Raw genomic sequence first — 22593 nt, 5'->3', positions numbered from 1 at the left:
AGTGTCATTCTTTTCATGCGTGTCCAAATAAAGACATTGCCTAGCTTTTAAACATTTTTTATTAAAGCAAGACAAAAATATTGACATGCTATGTCAAGTGTCGGCCTGCATTTAAATAATGGTATTTGTGTTGCACCTTCACAGGTTCAGTGGCACTGTAGGGCTCGAATGATTGCTGGAGCTAATTTCTACATTGTGGGCCGAGACCCTGCAGGCATGCCCCATCCAGAGACCAAGAAAGACTTGTATGAGCCCACACAAGGAGGGAAGGTCCTTAGCATGGCACCAGGCCTGGCCTCTGTGGAAATCATTCCCTTCAGAGTTGCAGCATACAATAAAGTAGAAAAGGCCATGATTTTCTACGATCCAGAAAGGTAACACAGTGAATGATAACCCGCTTTAAAGTAGCCCATATTATATTTAAATATTATTTAATATTTTAAAGGATTTCTTAAGGGTCGCAGTTTAGCAGAAGAAAGGAAAAGTTTTGTAGTATTTTAGATAAGTTGGTTGTAAATGAAATAAAAGAACTAAGGGATGAAAAGACCTATGTGAGGAGTCTGTTTGCCTGCCAGCACAGGACACAACACCCAGACAAAGGAGTTAGCGCATGTGAAACTAACACTATGCTTGATCTTTACCAAAAAGGTTAAGAAACAACAACATTTAGGAAACAACAGTAGAAATACTTCTCCTTATTTTTAGAAAAGTATTTTATATTTAATAATATAATGTAATAGTGAAAATAGAGGTCCTTTTAATAGAGGCCCCGTTGCTTCTTATTGCTGCTGGTAAATTAGCACATGAAGATAAAGATTTGTGCCATTAGTGCTTACAGAGTTAGTGAAGACATCGTACCAGCAATTTTCAGATTAAATTCTGAGGATAGCAAAAATAATACATTTGAAAAGATTTGGCTTTGATGCACTTAAGGAGATTAAATTTACTGATTTCATCCATATGTCTGTTCTGTGGTAGGCACAATGAATTTGACTTCATCTCTGGAACACGCATGAGAAAGCTTGCTCGGGAAGGCGAAAATCCACCTGATGGGTTCATGGCCCCAAAAGCTTGGAAAGTCTTAACTGAATACTACAAATCACTGGAAAAAAATATTAATTCTATTTTTCCTCAAAAATATGGGTATTAAGAGTGAGCTCTGATTGATTGATTGATTTACTGTATTACAGATCACTTAGTTTGCATTTTCAATACCCTAATGGTAGGATAGAACATTTTCTAATAGGGTCAAACTGTTTTTGAATGTATGTATTTTGGGCCTGGCCCTTCTCCCACTAAATTATTGGGAATTTTCCTTTCAACCTCAAAGGGAGCAGCAGCAGGTCTGTTATTTATAGTAGAATATGGCTCTATATGATGATTGTCCAAAGCCATATTAGGACTGGCCAGTTGGACATCTTTAGTGATGTCATAGTGGTACACCAACCCCCAAAGGTGCACAGTTTGACCTTATAGCCATGATGTAGTTACGTATCCCTTATGCTCTTTAAATCAGTTACAATCCGGAAATAGGAAATAAATGATTAACTATATTCCCCTTATTCCTTAAGAAGCTCATCTTCTGCAATGGGCAGAAGGATTTTCTTTAGCACATATATGGGTTTCTGTTGTCCACCACACACCCCTCTCTTTCTAATGCCTCCTACTTAAATTTGGACTTTTCAGTCAAGAAACTGAACTAAGCTTTATTGCAGCTCCAAGTTTAGCTTTCTACATAAAAGAGACAATTTAAAGCAGCCCAGCTTGAGTGCCATGGTGAGGCTGGGAGAAGTGGTGCTTTAACTTTTGAGTCCTGCATTGAGGGCTCCCAGTGGCACTTTCCCTCCCCACCCAGAGCTGGCCTGCTTTGACTGCAGGAAGCTGTACTAGGAGATGCATGAGGCCGTTAGACTGCTCTCACTTCATCTGTTTTATACCAGTGTAATTCCACTGACCAGAGTGGAGTTATTTCTGATTTACACTGGTGTATGTGATTTGAGAATCAGGATCCCAGTTCAGCTTATTGAATAAAGAGGCCAAGTTTAGGTGGAGACAGTTTAAAATAGTCTGTTCACACTCTAGAATGTCAAGCTAGCCCCTCTTTCTGGCACTTTCTACCCTCTTTTCTATTACAAAAGCTAATTTAGTCAAATATAATGTTTCCAGTTTCCAATAGAAAAAGGAAACAAACTGGCCACAACTTGTTCCTGAAAGGCCATTTTGGCTCCAGGAGGTTTGGGAAAGGTGTCACTGAGAGAGCTAGAAAAATTACTTTGCTATGCAGTAAAAATTTTAGAGATAGTGTTTAACACATGTTCCCTTGCTTATGCTTTCCATATAGGAAGGATAGCCCCGACCCCACAACCCACATCATCCTTCAGAAAGCTTAGCTTTAAACGTGGTGTTTTGTTTTTTCTTTTTTTTTTTCTTTCAAATTAAGCATATTTCCTGTAACTGCAGTAAGCCCCATCCAGGACGTGCATTAACAGAGTATGGAAGAAGACACTCTCCCATCAGTTTCATGCCCATAATGTACACGTCATGGACCAATAGTCTATTAATGCCCATCATGTTGCAGCTTACTGATATTCTAAAGAGGAAAAAAAATAAGGCACATTCGTTTTATCACTGTCTGCCAGAGATTGGGGCGAGGGTGAGGAACAGCTGGCTGACGCTCTTTCTAGAAAAAACAGTAATGAAAATGGCAGATGGGAAAATATGGTGAATTGTACGTGCCTCTTTAATGGAGAGTGTGTGTGTTGCCTGTTGTTGCTTCATGTGGTAATCTGGGAGACGGGTTAGGATCTCCAGGTGCTATTTGACTGGGGGGATGTAGGGGTTTTTTCCCATCTGTATCTGGCCAGGAGGTTGCAACAGTTTCTTTTGGACATGGGTCTGGCTACTGTGATCAATTCTTGTTTGCCACCTTGTGATTACTAAAGTGAACTCTTCTGAGAGCTGCACCATAAATCCATCTGGAAACGTAAGCTGGTGCAGGATGTGGCTGATCACTGGGGAAGCAGGCTCACCATGCACACACTCTATTAGTCTTCCAATCTGCATTAGCGGCCATTGTGTTTCTGGGAGATGTTGAGGTTGTTGGCTTTGATCTAGAAAGCCCTGATTGGCTTGGAATCTCCCTATGTGAGAAGTCACCTCTCTTCCCTGCACCGTATTGCCATATTTGTAGTCAGCAGAGGCATTGTGTACACTGGAGACCCCTCAGTCTAGAAGAGAAGGAACTGTTAACAGGTTGTCCATGTGGAGACCCAGGCCTAGACTTTGTAATTCACTACTTCCCTAATGGCTCAAATAAGCCCAAATCTTTGACTTAGAACATGCTCCAAAGCCTATCTACTTTCATGGGCTTCTAGGAAGAAGAAAACGTATGAGAGCTGCTGAAGTAATGGTTGGTATTTACTGGAGACTTGTAGGAGCTTATTACCTCCATGAACATGATATTGTGTTATTCATTTTCTAGGGAAAATATACACAGTTATTGTAGGAATTAATATGTGATTTCAGTCTCTGATCTTGCAGTTATATCTGTCAGAATACTTTAATGGGTGTCCAAAAACTGGTTAAAAGGTGTTGAAAATGAAATTAATAGCATTCTTCTCATTTTACAGTTTTAATTATAAAAAGCTCTATACATAGTAAAACAATCATGCTTCTGCTTGTAATTTAGTTTAGTAAAATATATATTAAGTGAAATTGTTTTGCTGTGCCCATTGTGCAATGCACATAATTACAGAAGCAATGCAAAATGTTATTTTAAAGCATTTTACTTTTCAAATGTTTCCAGCTTCTTACTGCTTTTAAAAAATCTAGAGTAAGGAACCAAAAGTTGTATTATACCTCAAAAAATTAAATACTACAAATGTAACACTAGAAGCTAAAAATATATTAAACAATAGTGCCTTTTATATTCAGGCCCTCTGGCAGGAACCTGAAAGACAAAAGTAATACTGTGACTTATAATTAATATTTGATATTTTAAATAGTGGTGTTGCATTTTTTTAACCTTGAAACAAAGTGGTCTGTGAAAAAGCAGTAAACCCAAATGGTTACAGCAAAACAAAAATTATTCCTTTAAAATAGTGTAGTACACTGAGTCCATTCGCTAGTATTTTTATAGTATATTTATTAAAGACTGGAATTTGTGCCTTGACTGATGCATCTCATGATTCATAATATATTCTGAACTTGATACTCTGTTATTAAACATTTTCTTTTAGTACAAATATATATTTCTATGTCTAAATATTTGCTTGTCATTTTGTGGATTTTTTTACAACCTTTTTTTTTTTTTTTTAAACTAGTAAGCTCAGAGGGGTAAGGAGGCCCCAAAGGCTTTCTGAAATGTATTCACACCCAAACTTACCTGCAAGGGAATGCAGACTGTCAGCATTAAATTTACATGAGTTCTCCCACTGCCTTGCTACTCCTGGCCTTCTAATCTCCAGGGGTTTGGCAAACATGGGAGAGTAGCCATTGAAACAATGCTAAAAACTTATTGGATCAATACCAGCAGAACCTGTTACAGCCAGTTTCCTGAACTATCCCTTCCTTCTTATTACTGTCTTATAGCATGGTTCCGGCATGAGGATTAACATACTGTATATACTCATTCATAAGCTGGTTCATTTATAAGCTGACTCCCCCCAAGATGGATAAGTAAAAATGGAAATTTTTTATGACCCATTCATAAGCCAACCCTATAATTCAGGGGTCGGCAAACTTTGGCTCCTGGGCCATCAGGATAAGCTGCTGGCGGGCCGAGATGGTTTATTTACCTCGAGCATCCGCAGGCACAGAGATAAACCTAAGTAAACGAAGTGTCCCGGCGCGCCAGCTGCTTACCCTGAGGGGCCAGGACAGCAACTGGTGGGGAAATTTTGGGGGGGAGAAGCTGGGGGTCAGGGGAGTAACCCTGTGACCACCCCCACATGACCCCACCCCAGTCCGGGACCCCCACACTCTCCCCATCCCATCCCTTCCCACCTTAGCTGGGGCAGGCCAGGGGAGGATGTCCAGTGGGCGGGGCGGGCGGCACGGCCACAGAGTGCTCCGGCGGGTGGGGCCGGGTGGTGTGGCCACAGCCTGCCAGCCCTGGAGCTGCAGCTGCTTCAAAGGCTGGGGGGAGAGCAGCGTGGCCAGAAGTGGAGAGTCTCTGCTGCCTCTCCTTGCCCCCTCTGTTGGGGGGAGGGGCTGTGTCCCACCTCTCCCTCTCTATACCCGTTGATAAGCCGACCCCCTTCTCTGGTGCTTTTTTACTAAAAAAATTCAGCTTATGAACGAGTATATACGGTAGGAATGCAGGCATTTTATTTAAAAAATACCCCACACATAGGCCACACTATCCCTAACTTCTTAGTAACTACATCAACCCCACATCAGATATAAAAAGCAATTTAGGGATAGTTAGTTTGCCCAGTTTTCAGACTCTAACCTGTGAGCACCTACATGCTGCTGGGATCCATTTCCCTATAAAGCAGGAATAAAATGGAGCAGTGGAAATCTTCACTCCCCTCTTGTAGAAGTGGTTGGTATGAAAAAAATTCATTGCTACTACCAAGGTGAAGGAATCAAGTAACTAGGATTCAAGTGAGGGTCTTCTACCACCCTGCTCACTGTTCTGAGCACCTTCCTGTAATACATTAAATAATGTAACTGTATCTGTCACGTGGTTTGTTCTCGCTCTCATCCTTTACCGAGCAGGTGGGCAAAATTGTGTGTGAAGTGTAGTGTTACGGCAGTTTATTTTTACTTTTTTTTAATATGCACGTTAATGTGTAAGAGGAGGCAGATCAAAGAAGGTAGCTTGAAGTAGTGCACTTTGCACTTAGAGCAGAATGTGGTGAGGTTTGTGATGGTCATTAGTATTTATGAAAGTTGATTCCAGTCTAAGACTGGCCCGAGAAAGTCCGGTCTCCTGCATGCATGAACTTTACCTTTATGGTGGACAACTCCATTATGGCCGAGGAACAGTTGTAGACTACGGTCCTCCTCCTGGAGCTTTGGGCACATTTAGATATCCAGGCCCACAATATCATGAGACTATTGAAGATAAGGACAAAAACCCTTGAACTTAATATTTTATGGGAAGCCAGTGTAGAGAGCTGAGGCCAGGTTTGATAGGCTTAGAATAGCCAGCATTACTGAGGAGATGCCCTGCAGCATTGTGTGCTAGTTGGAGTTTCCTGAGAGCTTCATGGCCAGCTATAGTGTATTGCGGTAACCTAGACTGGAAGAGATGACAGCGTATGTAACTGAGGCCAGGTTGTCATCTGCCAGGAGAGGATAGATTCTTATGGCCCCCTAGGTAGGGTAGAAAGCATTATGCACAGATACTGGTGTGAGTTTAGAGGTGGTGAGGAATACCAAAGTACCCCGATCCTTTGGACTGAAACTAACCAGTTGTGAGTGTGTACCTTCACCTAATGAAGGCTGAATGGTGGCTGCAGGAGCATCATCATTCATGGCCACACAAGAGGAAGCTCTAATCTCAGAACTCTACTTTCTTCCCACACAGGCACAGAAAGACAGAATTGCTCCAGTCAGAACTCCAGGTGGCATTTTGCCCTCAGGGCTTGGTGAAGAAAAATCCCACCCACAGTCATGAAGGGCTCCCACTCTAGGTCACTGAGAAGTGAAAATTTGGCCAGATGGTGAAGTACTCAGAACCAACTACAGGGACTAAATTTTCAAAAATTGAGTGGTTAAGAGTAAACTTTTCTGCTCAGGGGATGAGCTGATACACTTCAGGCACCATGATCCCCTGCTTATTCGTGTATCTAGTGTGGGTGAGTTGTTGTCCCTACTTTTACTCCCATGCACTGGAGGAAAAAGCTGAAGTTCAAGCATACTCTGAAAGAGAATCTTAAATAGCAGAAGGGCAATTCAAGTGGTGTTCTCCAAAGGGTCCACACCTCCATTTGAATTTTTTTAGGGATCTGCAAATGAGAAAAAAAAAGGGGGGGTTGAAAACCACTGATCTATATGAATTCTTCACTTAATAGCAAGGACCTTGTGAAAAGGACACCAGGCTTTCCTCCTAGACTGGATCATTTGATCAGCCTTTTAGCCACAGACTACTGCAGCTGTCATGGTTACTGAGTGGAGTAGGAAGAGACCTAAATGAAATCAAACACACATCACATAGAAAGGGTAGTATCATGTTCAAGGGAATGGGGGGAAAACCATTGGGTCCAAAAGGGCCTGGTTCAGCAAAAGCATATAAACATGCTTAAATAGGTGAGCAGTCCCATTGATTTCAATTAGACTACCCAGGGATTTAAGGTTAAGCATGTATTTACTTAAGTGTTTTGCTAAAATGGATTAACTAATGTAAGTTTATCTGAATTTATTCTAAAACCCCAGAAGTTAATTTTAATATGCTGAGTGCTACTGTATGTAAGGTAATGGGGGGGGGGGGGGAAAGGGGGTAATCACAGTACTGAATGCTTTACTAAAACTATATTACTTCTGCTGCATTTTCCTCATCCACAAATTTAATCAAAATTCAAGAACAACTAAGTTTGCCGGTCGTTTGTTCCTTATAAATCCCTGCAGCTTTTCCTCTAGATGTTTGCAAATTCTCTCACTGCTGGTTCTGTTATTTTCCTAGGGACTGAAGAGCTCCCCTTCCTATTAGAGGAATTCTTTTTAAAAGGATACAATTCTGTATGTTATTGGATCTCCTCAACTACTGTTTAAGACTTTTCTATAGTTGAAATACTTGAGATTAAAATGCCAAATACCCCCAATTAGTGTTCTTTACAGTGGCATAAACTCATTTTCCTTTCCCACTAGGATTGAAAGTTATGTGCATTTACCCTAGAGCTTTCCAGTGTCAAAAAGGAAACCAACCTTAGCTTGGAGAAAGGCAATCTTTGAGAGGAGGGGGTGGGAAAAGGAGTTGCTGAGTCAAAGTAACATCTTTTGAACTGCCGATATATAACAGAGTTAACTGAAGTTCTCAGAGAAAAGGGGCTTTTTACATATTATAAAATAAAGTGGTTGTAAACTTTTGATGGAATTTCCATTTTTAGCTCTTTATATCCTAGGATGGCTGGTTCAAATTTCATCTTATTTTTAACTTGTTTTCAATGCTTATTTAACTTTCCTCTTATCAGTAGCATATGTTGGTTGTATGTAAAATACTTAGGTCTGAACATTCCTGGCACTTAGATTAGGAAGTATATATTGTGATAGACCCAGACCAGTTTGGTACAGCAGCGTAGCAGACGGCAGATATACTGGCCACTGGATTAACAGTTTTCTGTTCCCTGACTGACCAGAGCAGGGGCACCTGACTCCAATTAACCTGCAAAGAGTCAGGTGAGGCCATTAATGTGACCACCTGACTCTAATTAAGACCTCTCTGATACTATAAAAGGCTCACTCCAGTCAGGCAGAAAAGAGTGGGGGAGCCAGAGGAGAGAAAGTGCAGCTGACCGGCTGGTTAATGAAGACACCCTCAAGTCATTGGTAAGGGAGCCCTGAGGTAAGGGTGAAGAAGGGAGAGCTGTGGGGAAGTGGCCCAGGGAAATGTAGCAACCTTCGCAGTCAAAGGTTGGCTGCCAACAGCTGCTACTATTAGGGTCCCTGGGCTGGAACCTGGTGTAGAGGGCGGGCCCAGGTTCCCCCCAACCCACCACTACAGGAACACCTCCTGGGAGGGGAAGTCAGGCCCTTGTCAGGACAGGAGGCTAAACTGTTCCGAAACAAGCCCCTAGGGACAACAGAGACTGTGGGAGTTCTCTCACCAATCTCCTTGCTGGCTTATGATGAAAAGGGCTCAGTAGACTGTAACCCTGGCCCTAGAGAGAGAAGGGCTACGTGGAGGGTCGCAGTGAGTCACTGAGGCTAGCATAAACCGCCTAGAAGCGCGGGACCCACAGGGACATGGTCAGAGCTCTGCCACAATATTCACTTGATTAGTGCACAATTCATACTGCTGCTATAAAAAATAAATGTACCCTTTTTTTAAACAATATTAAGGTTGGAAAAGTTTTACATCTTATATTATCGATCTCTTAATTATATAAATTTGTTAAACTGTTGCCACCAAGTACAGTAGAACATTGCAATTCACAATGACTGGGAGACCCAGGTAGAGTTTCTCAGCTTTGCAAATTAGTGTATGAGGAAACAAAGAAAACCACCACCAAAATATACTTCCCCCTCCAAGTTAAAATAAAACTTGTGATAATTCATAGCATCGTGTAAAGATGTTGCAATATATATTCTAAAGAAAATGAAGTCAGAACTACATAACCCGACTAGTGTATAGTAAATCAGAGAACCACATTTTTTAGGGAATTATAACATGGAGGGTTTAATGAAAGACCAGTTTGCAAGGGTATTTACTCAACTCCGAGAGGAAAAATGTAAAAACAGCATTTAAAACAAAAGAGCCTAATAGCAGGATTTCATATAAAATGAAAAATATTCAAACACTTCTGCATTAGTTTGCTACCTCTACTGCATGGAGACGTCAAACATCAATGTGAAAGTCACCACTACTTCAACGTTGTAAAATAAAATCTCAATTCAAACAGAATTTCTGCCTTTTGTATAAGTTGCTAAAAGAAAAAAAAGGTAAATATGCATTGAATTCAGCAGAGTCTTTTAATCTATACATCTTCAGATTTAATTTCATTCAGTAATTAAGTAAAAAAAGATTTTCCATATTCAACTTATCTACAGATTATGTCTATATATAAAAAATGTGTGGATATATACATTTAATATAAACACACACACGTTCATACATATATACATGAACTGGTATTCAATCATTTTCCCCTTCCCCCCCAAAAAACATGCATCACATTAGAACCTACTTTAAGGCCACTACAGCGTATTGGTAATTGGACAAAACACAAGCATTCACTCTTGGACTGGACTATATTGTTCCACTTCATGAACTGTAGATCACATCTATTTCTGTAAGATTACCAGATTTCAATAATTTAGAATTCAGTGTATAAAAACCCTCTAGAAATGAAACATTTAACTCCCTTATTGAAAGAATTTCCCTCCCCCCAAACTCCCCTCCCCCCAAACTCCTTTTTTAACTAACTGATTACAGTGCAAGTCAAATTAGGCCACATCAGAAACTGCAAACACACTGTTTAGTCTTAGTCTAAACTAACATGCATCAAAACATTCTGAAGTGTTGCATCTTTTGACTTCCTCATCTTCTCAATTGCCCTGTGCAGATCCTGCTGTTGCACTGGCCGAATTTCATCTTCATCATGGCTTAAAAAAAAAACACCAAAAACCCAACAGTGATTCAAATGTTACATAATTAATCTAATTTACATGCTATAAAATAATCCTCAACTGTACATACAGTGCCTGAAGCCACAGAACACTAAATAGATGTCTGGCTATATCAATGGCTGTAACTGACATATCCGGGGTAGGAGAGAAGTGTTCACAAGAGCTAAAGGATCAAGGTCTATGCAACATAAGGGTGTGGGGTTCCTCTTTAGGTACCTTACTGTATTGGTAAAAATGATGTTCTGAAGTTGTGGACACTAAAATAAGGAACTCATTCAACAGGAAAGAAACCCATTTGAAAATCGAGTTTGGCTCTTAAAAAATTATAGCTAAACAACATTTTATAAGGAAACTCTGGACTACTTCATGTTCACTAATTTCTGATTTTGATATTGGAGAATTAGTTCAACTAAACACACCAAATGTTTTTTGTTCACTTTTCAGTACTAAACAGGAGCACTCAAGCTCACCTTGGATTTGGATTTAACACCACCCAAAAGTAAGCTTGAGGGCAGTGATCCTATAACAGAGGCAATGGAGCCTTTACATTAGAATGTCTGGTTTAGTGCTTTGGGAGAGGCGGGGGGGCATGACTGGAACCTGTATGATTCAAGTAGCCATATTTACAGCCTGTTATGATTACACGCAGGGACCAATCCTCCAAACATTATACACAGTAACTTTATGCACATGAACAGTCCCATTAAAATCAATAAAGTTACGCCCCATCTTGTGTGTTCATCTTTTACCATAATATTTCCCAATAGCACTGAAGCAATTTTCAACAAAATCCTGATTACATCCCTAACCAAAATGAAGTAATTTATTCACTGAATTTGTGTGTGTAGTGAGGATTGGTGTAGAGAAAAACCACCACTGGTTTCTATCACTAGTTTTGTTTTTAAAGCTCCTTATTTACAAATAATTGTGTCTTCAATTTTAATGTTGAGTGTCTAGCACAAAGGGGGCTCAGTCTCAGTTTGGCAACCATAATACAAACAACAAGAAGCACCTTTCTTCACGTGTAGAATTAACATATTCCCTGACGCACAGGAGTGCTGCATCACGACACATTTCTTTCAAATCACTTCCTGAAAACCCATCTGTTTCTTTAGCAATTTGCAAGAGGTCCACATGCCTATCCACCTACCAGAAAATAAAGAAAGAGGCATGAAAACTTGAAATTCAGTAAGATATTGTACTAAATATAGAAAAGAGTCACTCTTAGACTTATTATTGTCTTTAGATTTTATTAAGGTTTTGCCTTTGAGGAACTAAAAGGAAATATTAGCAAAGTATAATCACAACATAAGACAAATACTCTCTACCTGGGAAGTAATGAGGTGATTAGTAAAATTAAAGTTTCACTAACAAAACTTTATATCTGTTAAAAAGAACTGGCAGCTACTAGAAGGCAGTAATTACCTTATTATACTTCATTTCTCCTGTACAAATTTAAGAGTGCTGACAGCTGAAGAGGACAGGATCCCCCGGCACAAAGTCTTGAAGAGCTTCTCTGACACTTTTAGGGTTTGTCTTTACTAGCAAATTATGTCATGTTAGAACACAGCTGTGAAGAGTTATAAGTATCAGCTCGGTGTTAAACATGACTTTGCATCCACTATAGACAACATCCTGTAACTACCAGTGGATACAATTGAATCACAGAAATGGTGATCCAATTCTTCTATAAACACACTCCAACATTAGCCTTTCTTTACAAGGGACTGATCCTACAAGGTACTTAGTGCACTCAGGTCCTTATATATGTATAAATAATACAAAACAAGACCTAGACATAGGCCTATTAGTGTTTTTTATTTTATTACATGATGTCTATCAACACACAAACTTATTTCTCAGACATTATTAGAAAGTGTACATTTAGCATTGACGTTTCATTTTAATAAACACTTTTGCCACTTTACACATGAAGTCTGAAAAAAAATCAATTTACATATTAATATTTTCTGTTGGCACCTTTCATCACAGAATATCAAAACACATTAAAACCAATTAATTTTAATAGTGCTACTCTGAGGTGGTGAAGAATTATACCCATGTTACAAATCAGAGAGCTGAACCACCGAGAGGCAACATAACTCGTCCAAGTTCATGCACCAAGTCAAGCAAAACCCAAAAACAACCCAGGAGTCTCGACTCCCTCTTGATAGTTCGAATCAGGATCTCCTAACTTTAAACAAATATTTTTCCATCAGAAAATGGTGTCTTCTAGAAGCTAATCTTCTTTTTACACAGATGCATCAGAAAAGCAAGTGGAATTTCTTTATAGACAAATTAAAACTACAATGCTTCACGTACATAAAAAAAAAGTCAACATTAAGGAACACGTTCAAATAAAAGGAAAAAATATTTTCTGAAAAAGGAACAATCAGAGTCTAGATTAGCCTGCTCTAAGTCTAGAGGCTTTGATATGACCTATCACATTCCTTTCAGCCCTAATGTCTATAATTCTATGGATTTCTACAATACTAAAGCCATCAAACTTAAAATCATCATCAATAAGTTTGAGCCCTCCTCTAAGACTCATTTATGTTGACGCTTTTCTTTTAAACATCAATTTCGTTTTCATCTCTCTAGTGCTCACTTATTTTGCCAGAAGGACCTTGCATTCCAACTATCACCTGCAAGCAATGCTGACAGTTTATGAAATGTTTTCCTTCTTAATACTTAACCATTCATAGGGATCAACTCCCATATTATACCACTAAAATTAATGAGATTTAAAATTAGTTTTACTTCTGAAATGTATTTGTTTTATTGTACAGACATTAATCTAGGATGTTTTGTAAACTAATATGGGAATTACTAATATGGTGGGTCTAAATCCTGCAAGTTCTCCATGCACAGAACTATTATCTTAAAAGGGAGTTCCACACAGAAGGCTAGCAGGACCAGGCCTTACGTTTTGTCCACAGCACTGAAGATAAATGTGAGGCAACATTTTTTCTTCCTGATGAACAAGCAGGAGGTAAAAGCAGCACTGTAACACATTGCTACTTCCCAGATCAACTAGACAGAATGTTCCATTGACAGAGATTATTTAATTTGCCCCAAACCACAGTGAATCACTGTCAAAACTGAGATTAGAAATCTAATTTCTCTAAAGACAGTTTCATGCTTAATCTATTAAACAACTCTACCTCTGAAATCTGAGGTCACACCCAAATCCAGAAGCTTCCCAGTCAAATACACTGCACACAAACACTATCTACCAGCATGTTTCTGATTTAAATCCATACAATGGTCAAAGATGGTTGGTTCAAAAGCATGTTTTTCAACTGCCCTGAAGGTTTGCACCCATGGCCATGATAATGCATAGAAATATTTTTTTAAACAAATAAGTTACTTACATTTTCATTTTTCAAAATCAGTTTCAAAATCGCCTCTCTCTGTTTCAGAGCCTTTAAATAAAAAAAAGATTTCAATCATTATGGAACAGAAAGAGACTGATAGAGTGTGACATTTCTTTACCTATTAAAATCATTCAACAGGCACATATTTATTTCGCATCTCCCGTGCCCTCCAGAAATACAGGTTGATCCTCTGAAATGAGGTCAGTTTCCTAGCATGTATGCTACTGATGGTAATGGTGCTATTCAGCACCAAGATATCAAGTCTGCTTTTTATCCCTTGAGTCCAGGAACAATGTTTACATTAATTATAGGGAAAGAGAAAAAAGGAGTTGACAAATACTTTAGATCTTACTCTTCCCTGAATGGGACTTGAACCCATGTAACTGAGATGATTACCCACATGGATCCACACTCCCTATTCACCTTTCCCACTTCAGAGAACCACAGTTAGTAACTTATTCCTGTTTCAAGAATCACCCATAAGGATCCTCTCTAGGTTAATGGGTAGTAGTAACTTTCCAGGTTTGAGACTGTGAATACATAACTGTTCTCTTGACCTGGGCATCAGATGAAGAAACCAAGTTGAAGGAGTTAAACTATGTGAGTACAGAGAACACTAGAGCCTTATTTATATCAGGAACAGTGAGTAGGCATCCTGTAGAATTTGAGTATTCTCTGATATCTCTAGGTGGCTGAACAGCTGCCAAGTCTAACCATGATGTATACATAGTCTGATCCATTTTGACAACCCCTGAGCTAAGATATGCTGACCTTTGGTCTTATGGTCAAAGATAACTGCCAACCAGAACAGAAGTGTACATAAATTTGCATGCAGGGATATCAATGTTTTAAGTCAGTGGTCCCCAACCTTTTTCGTCTGGAGCCACAGCGGACCGTGGCGGTGGACGAGCATCTGCCGAAAAGCGGCAATGTCAATAGGCATCACTGCCGAAATGCCGCCGACAAGCAGCGTCACCGCCAAAATACCGCCAAGAAGCGGCGACATTTCGGCGGCGGCGCCTCTGGATGACGCTGCTTGTCGGCGGATGCTCGTCCGCCAGCCAGTACGCGGGTGCACATAAATGCCCCGTGGGCACCGCTGCTTTAAGTTGCTCTCCCCTTGGTGTGGATGGGAAGAATGGAAAGTATGCACCAACTCCATTGTACAGGATGAGTGCAGGAAATGGGTTTCGAAGCTGCTGGTGGCACAATGAGTTGGTTCCAGCTGAAATATGTACATCTTGAGTTTCTCATGGGAAATGTCACCCTAAAAAGCAAAATTATCTGTACTTGTGAGAAACTGAAAACAAACCTTAACAATACTCTCTGGTGCTGTTTGCCTGGGCACTGAAGACAGAGGTCTCTCATTTGGTACAGTACATACCTATTGCTAATCCACTAGGCAAACAACCCAACATTATTTAAGACAATTTGCTATGACTTACTGGTTGGTTAATGTGAAACCTCGTAGGCATTCTTCTCATAATGGCAGAGTCAAGATCCTGAGGGCGATTGGTAGCTCCCATCACTATCACCTTAGTACAGAAAAACAGAAAGATTAAATAGCGGAGAGAAATTATTATTTCAAGAATTATCATAATGGGGGTTCACAAAATACACAAGCCAAATTGGGTAGCTGTTCTAAATTCCATCAAGCAAATCAGCCTACAGAGAAGTTGTGTCAAGCTTTCTGACACTGGCTTTAACAGCAGGATTTAAACAAACACATTATGAGGTTATTTTAAACAGCTGAAAACGGACTAGTTAGTTCAAAGTATTTGGAGCCTTTCGCCTCTAGTCTGCAAATTCAAATTCAGTCAAAGTCAACAGGCAGAATATAACAATTTTTAGTTACTAACATTTGGTCTCTGTGGACAAGTTCTCTCCAGAACTAACAATGGGGAGGCATTCTGGTAGGGTAGCAAGAGGAAGCACTATCTCTTTTCCTATGTAAATAAAAAGCAGACTGGATTCCAGGCCTAGCAATATGGCATTTTTCACAAGCACTAAATTCACTAAAGATTTTTTTTTTTTTTTAAACCAAACAGCTGAAAAAACAAAATAAACTGTTTTGGTATTATTAACTGGATGTGAAGCTACAGCAGGGGTTCTCAAACTGGGGGTCGTGAGGTTATTATGTGGGGGGTTGCAAGCTGTCAGCCTCCACCCCAAACCCTGCTTTGCCTCCAGCATTTATAATGGTGTTAAATATATAAAAAAGTGTTTTTAATTTTTATGGGTGGGGTTGCATTCAGAGGCTTGCTATGTGAAAAGGGTCACAGTACAAAAGTTTGAGAACCACTGAACTACAGGAAGCTTTACCAAGGTTTCATATAATGTAATACGAATGCATCTTATTTTTATAATCCATATTTAATACAGGAACAATATTTACACAATTGGACTACATCTTGACGGTCATTTTAAGAGCAAATTTACCTATAGTGTACACATCTCATTTTCTCACTTCTTGTTATAAATTATGTACATTGCAAATGCTCAGTCACAAAAAACATGATTGTCAAAGAAATTAATCCCATATAATTTTAGATTCCTAAAAACTTATTGTTTTTAGCTCTCTCGTTTTGGATCTTTGCCCCACAACTGGCCTTGGCAAGGTGAGAGCTATGCATCAGAGCTATATTGCTTTCACAGGTTAGAGTGATGATGCCATCTAGAGGCACAAAATTGTGGCACAAGTTACTAGACAGTAAGATGGTAAGCAGACATTTAAAAATATATTTTACGTTCAACAAAATATTGTAAGCGAAAGGTTCATTTAATCAATGGTCCAGCAATCTTTATTAGAACCACATATAGAAGTTGTTAAGGGGTCAGATTCTCTGGTCTGCACATGACAGCATTAGGAAGTGAAAACCACACTTATTCCCTTGTTCAAGCCAGATGGCAGGCCAGTATCTTTGCAGAAGTCAGAGGAGCTTGAAGTTTGATCTAACAATTCTCTCTGCTGTCTGGCCCCAGGGGTATGTTTGGCAGCAGGCAAATCACCTGGGCATACAGGTGTCCTGGCCACATCACCTTTCCTCTGGGAACACAGCAGATACACAACATCACTAAAGCCACTAAATCAGCTCTGTGGCATCTGGATAGTTCCCTTACACAAGACAAAAAGATGACCAGATCTGGCTCCTTTATGGTTGCTTTGTTCTGAGGCCAAAATCTAGCTCCAAGTATGAATATAAACATATCACCATTCATGCAAAGGGAAGGTTGGGGACAGGCTAAGATCAATTTAGATCTTAAAAAAAAAAAAAAAAAAAAAAAGTTAAAATAATTAGAGATTACATTGTAAAGTTCAATAACTGCTCTTTTCTCTTCTGTATCCCCAGAGAAACTCTGCCCCTTTCTTACAACATAGCAGATGAACATCTGCTGTAACAGCAGGAATGACAAAAACAGACTTCCCTCCACTTTCAAGACAGGGAATGTGATCTGTCATCCCCAGTCACACCCTCATCTCTCTCCTTCTCAAAGGAGTTCTAGGGCACAGGGTACTGAGGAAGACAGGCTGCAATGGGATTCTTGTTCTGTACTGAATCACCTGATGTCAGCATAGGGAGAGACTGTTCCAGTGCAACCCAACCTACACCAGTTTTAGAGCCCTAATAATTCCTTGCCATCCACCTTCCCCTTCCTGCTTCCTCATGCAAGTGGCACAATGCATAGCTTTGTAACTCATAAAGGAAGTTTTAGATCACCACTACTGCTTGTATCTCCATCAGCAAGGGAAAATGCACAGACAATTTGCTGCACACAAAACTCTCCAAATTTCAAAGCTAATTTTTGAAATAAGTCTATAATTTAAAAACCATTTAATTTCAGTAAGACACAACAGGCCATACATTGTGCACAATACTGTTCCTTCTCAGGTGCACTTGAGGCAAGAGGCAACTAACATGGTCTACATGTTTCCCATCATGTTCTATTGTTTAAGTTACTGAGACTTGAGTATATTTTCCTCAGAATATTAAGAATTTTACAACATTAATAAAAGCTGGAATGAATCCTTGCTATCAGAGGGAAATTTGTTTAGATCCAGACACAGCATAACAGTCCCAACTAACATTTACCAATAAAATATTTTGAAGAAATTGTAACGGTCAGCTCTCAACAAATATGGGGCAGTCTTTCAAAGTGCTTTGGACATTTCAAAATCATTGTTTAAAGAAAGATTTTTCTAAACAGTATGAAGTACAACATGGGAAAAGCCTGAACCTGGTACTAAAAGGACATGTCCAATAATTCTCAAATATTTTACATAGATTTTCATAAGATTCCCAAAATTCTCCAACCAGGTGTTTTGTATTCTATTTTACTCTAATGGGGCTCCCACTGTGCCAAGAAGTATGAGTGATGGGCCACAATGACTCTTCAGACCCAGTACACTAGACTCAGTAGTGGAAGCACAAGACCAGATATATGTTTTACTGAATGAAAGGAATGCTTCATTTGACTATGTTTAAAGAGGCATTGTGTTAAAAACATTGGGAAGAGTCTGTGCCTAAGGGAACATCAGGTTACTCAGCCTTAACTTCAAGTTCTGTGTGGTATAGTTATTAGCACTAACATCCTATTGACATATTGTATAGTTCTGTTCCTTGCAAAGCAGATGGTCAACAGCTATACTTACCCTGTATGTCTTTGAATCATAGTATGAAACCTCTGCTATAAAGTTACTGGTTGTATTCAAGATGCGTGAGAAGCTGACTGCCATTCTGATGGATTTTAAAGTTATAAACTATAAAAAGATATAGTTAAAACCAGCAGTGAAACAGAGCAAAGAAAGCTTGTCTAATAGGGAAAAGAGAACTCTGAGGCATTGGATGGTTCAGGTTCCCCTTTATGGGATACAAACACTTTCAGTTCTAGAATGCCAAATTAAGTGCATTGTGATTGTGGTTACCATCCAATGACTGCTTGGTGGTCTATGTGAAACAAGTATGGTCATCTGTCCAATTCCTAGTGGATTAATTTCTACATGTAAAACTATCACTTCAAATGTCATCTTGACACTGAGTACAGAGGTCAAGCATTTAACAGATATGGAGAGAGAACTGCCCTCTCAGCTTTATAAGGAGGTTTCTCTGAGTCAAATTTGAGAAATATGGATAGGATGGTGTGGGGGCAGGCTGCCCTGTCACTCTCCAACTGTTCTAGGCTACAGAATTTCAGTCTCTCACAAGTATTTTTTTTACAAGCAGCATCAATTATTATTTTCTAATTTGATATTGTTACCAAAAGTTAGATGAGAAAGGAAGGGTTGGATAAATGAGGCAATGAGTCAAAACTCCTGCTCTGGTAAGATCAGCTTCCGGAACGTTCAGGCTTAGCTCAGTAAGCGTAAGGATTATGCTTCTGTTGGAGATAAAGCGGGGCTGGTGGAGGGAGGATGTCTAGACTTTTCTATAATGAGTATTGATAGCATTGGGATTAATATTCAAATCTTTCAATAAGGCTCCTGGGGTCTAAGATTTAGGAGTCATGCAAGTGAATTTCAGAAGGAACAGTGTGGGTTTATTTCCTCGCCAGTTAGACAAGCCAAGAGTGATTTGTATTTGTCTTAGCTACTACATTTAGCCTGAAACAACTGTTCATGGGATTTTGTTTCAAGTAATAAAGCTCCAAATTTAAATCATCTCAAATCTTGTGGTTATATTATTGGGGGGGGGGGGGGATTTTTTAAGTATCTATAATTTACTGTTGTCCACAGTAACATGAATGCATGAAGTGACTATTAGCGTAGGGTTCTTGTTCCTACATATTCTGCCATCCAGCAACAAAATAGAGAAATTCGTCTGACAGCTACTATGTCCAATAAGCTATTTTTGACCACTTCCTAAATGGAGAAAAAAATATACACCTCTACCACGATGTAACGCAGTCCTCGGGAGCCAAAAAATCTCTCTGCCTTATAGGTGAGACTGCGTTATATCGGGTTCGGTCCGGTACTGCGTGCCAGACTGGACCGGCTTCCCTGGCAGTGATTTAAAGGGCCCGGTGCTCCAGCCGCTGAGGAGAGCACCGGGCCCTTTAAATCACTGCCAGAGCTCCAGCAGCGGGGCTGGGGATTTAAAGGGCCCGGGGCTCCCCGCAGCGGCTGGAGCCTCTGGCCCTTTAAATCAAGCCTGGCTGCCAGAGCCCCGGCGGGGATTTAAAGGGCCCGGTGCTCCAGCTGCTGTGGGGAGCCCTGGTCCCTTTAAATCACCGCTGGAGCTCTGGCAGCCGGGCCCGGGGCTCCACACGAATTCGGATATAACGCGGTAAAGCAGCGGGGCTCGGATGGCGCTTTAAAGGGCCTGGGGTTCCCCGCTGCTTTACCGCGTTATATCCGAATTTGTGTTATATCGGGTCGCGTTCTATCGGGGTAGAGGTGTATTAAGTTTCTCCGTGAGAATTATGGTAGTTTTCATCTTATTTTTTTAACTCACTTGGCAACTATAGTCAGTGTCCAGACCATCCCACAGACTCATGAACTGAGCTTTCATCATAGCTGTAGCTTCATGATCAGAACTTGAACGGCTTCGTAGAAAGGAATCTAAATGAAAGAGATTCAATGAGCATTATTTACCTTCACATTCAACCACAGCAACTATGTATTTCCCAAGGGCAAATTTATAAGATTGTAATCACAAAAGAAAAATAATTTAGGACCATGGAGAGAGATACTGAAATTTTAGTCAGATCTTCTTGGTTACATTATCTAAGCACTATATAAGTACATGAAATATCACATGAAACGGTCTCAGATTTTGTGAAATAATCACAAAATATTGTAGAAAACCTAGAGGAGAAAAATCTGCATTTGCCAATGTTTTACTTTATCTGGTATCTTACTAGCACTTCCTATATATAATTAGTATCTTAGGCAGCTTCCATTCCTAGATATTTTCATTCTTGCTCCTCATGCAGACTATCATGCTCCCTCTGAGAATATGACGAGCTAAGAAGCTATCAAAGGAGACTATTACAGCATAGTTGCATGTTTAATATAAAGTGGCCCACTCACTTTTCATGCAGCGTTCTAGCTCTACTAATCATCTCCAGAAGCATTTACTGTTGTTAAAAGAGTGCTTCTAGAAGGAAAATAGATTGTCTTTGGAAAAAGACTCCACCATAAATATGAAGTTGGAGAAAAGTGGCAGTTTCACTACATGTTTCACAGTGAATCTTGTTTCTCCGTGTCCCTTTTAAGAAGTGCTTGGTGTAAGAGAGAATGAGCAATTTTAACTGAAGTGTTCTTGTTTCACTTTGTTATGGATTCATGACTTCGACATTAAAGACAAATCCTCATGCTCCTAACAAATAGCATCACTCCTTTCTCCCTAATCCTTATATAGATTTTTGTTTGTTTTAAATTTTCTTCTTCCTTCCCCATTCTCGTTTGTTCTGTTAATTCTTTAACTTTATTTTTATTGTTTTATATACAAAAAAATATATAAATACATGCACAGGATGGAAATAGCATATAAATAACAAAATTCAGTGTTCATTATTTGCAAAACTTGGAACAAACAAAATCACAAACAAAAACTGAACCCCGAAAGGTCATGTAGGGCATAACCTAGGAGTATCAGGGACTAATACATACTAAACTGCAAAAGTATTCCATAGTTTCATGTGACCTCATACTTTTTCCAAATGTTTCTATTAGTCTTTTTTCCAATAATGCAGTAGTAGAATTCTCACTAAGCCAGCTTCCGTATGAGGGAAGGAACTGCAGATTTCCATTTTTCTCAAAATAACTCTCTTGGCCACTAAAATAGTTACCGCAATCCATTTCTTAATGTTAATTGGTAATACCAACTTATCCTGCACCCCTAAAATACACAAGCTTGGAGGAGGAAAGATAGTGATAGAGTTTTTGAGAGAGCATTTAATATGGTGTTCCAGAACACATGCATTTTTTGACTGGTGTAGAGGATGTGTGAAAGGTTGGCATGTAGCTGTTTACATCTCCAACATTTGCTGTGTGTTGCCAATCTAGCCTTAGACAAACGTTCTGGAGTTCAGTAGTATCCATTTAATATCTTGTTCTGCAAGGATCTCAGGGATAAAGAGCTTGAAGTATCGTTCACATTAAGCCAGAGAAGTGTGAAATTAGCCTTGATCCTGAGGCATGGGTTATCCTATAGCGGTATGAAAAGAAAATTAGTAACATTGGTTATAATCCTATTAATGCGTTGGAGGGTGCCCCATATATATGCGAAGGTAAGATTTTTCCTTAAGGGCATGGGTAGCCTATTAAGGGCTATAGAAGAAGAGCGGGAATGGTATGGCTAAGCCTTCTTCGATTTCAGACCAGGTTGGTGTATATGCAAAACCACTGGAGGGGAACTACCTTACCCAGCATTCCAAATGTTTTCTGATGTAATAAAGATTTAAATCCCATATAAATTGCATGATAAGCTTTTTATTCAAGCAAAGAGTGAGGGAGAGACCTTGAAAAGCAATAGACTAATGATATATGTCAATCTTAGATATTCATTTTGGCTATTTCTATTCTCCCCAGTAAGGACAGAGGGAAAAGATGCACCTCTCTACATCGTTGGAAATTTCTTTTAATATATAGTCCATATCTATAGAGGTAACTTTATGAAGATTAGGACAAATCTTAATTACTGAATAAGTTATTTCATTGCACATTTTAAAGGGAAAATGCTGAAACTGAGAAGAAACTTTGGGGGGGGGGGTGTGATTTATCCATTGCTTGTGATTTATTCCAGTTAATGCAAAAAACAGAGATATCTCCAAAAATGCCAACTACATTCAATAATGATAGGATTGATGAGTATGGAATCTTCAATAGTACAAAAATGCCATCATCATATAAACTGATTTTGTATTCTTCCTGTTTATAATCACACCTTCTATGGCTGAGTGCTGATGTATATACATTGCCTGT

The 22593-nt window shown here is 39.5% G+C and overlaps 2 protein-coding genes across 4 annotated transcripts in view; one reads left to right on the top strand and one right to left on the bottom strand.

Annotated features, from left to right (window-relative positions):
- Positions 1–6641, top strand: part of PAPSS2 (3'-phosphoadenosine 5'-phosphosulfate synthase 2) — a 44311-nt gene extending 37670 nt beyond the window's left edge. The window contains exons 13-15 of the mRNA XM_065407675.1: positions 145–374; positions 979–1143; positions 6536–6641. Of these exons, the coding sequence (XP_065263747.1) occupies positions 145–374; positions 979–1143; positions 6536–6641 (501 nt within the window). The remainder of the gene's footprint in view (positions 1–144; positions 375–978; positions 1144–6535) is intronic.
- Positions 6642–9323: 2682 nt separating this feature from the next.
- The window catches only part of ATAD1 (ATPase family AAA domain containing 1), a 34291-nt gene continuing 21021 nt past the window's right edge, over positions 9324–22593 (bottom strand). For all 3 annotated transcript variants that reach the window (XM_065407586.1, XM_065407587.1, XM_065407588.1), the window contains 5 exons: positions 20120–20226; positions 15116–15205; positions 13668–13718; positions 11306–11439; positions 9324–10269 (listed from right to left, as the gene is read on the bottom strand). In XM_065407586.1, the coding sequence (XP_065263658.1) occupies positions 10149–10269; positions 11306–11439; positions 13668–13718; positions 15116–15205; positions 20120–20226 (503 nt within the window). In that variant the 3' untranslated portion in view covers positions 9324–10148. The remainder of the gene's footprint in view (positions 10270–11305; positions 11440–13667; positions 13719–15115; positions 15206–20119; positions 20227–22593) is intronic.

Source organism: Emys orbicularis, chromosome 7 (assembly GCF_028017835.1).
Source record: "Emys orbicularis isolate rEmyOrb1 chromosome 7, rEmyOrb1.hap1, whole genome shotgun sequence".
Classification (NCBI taxonomy): Eukaryota; Metazoa; Chordata; order Testudines; family Emydidae; genus Emys; species Emys orbicularis.
The sequence above is the reverse complement of the archived record's forward strand: the minus strand, read 5'-3'. Positions and strand labels throughout refer to the sequence as shown.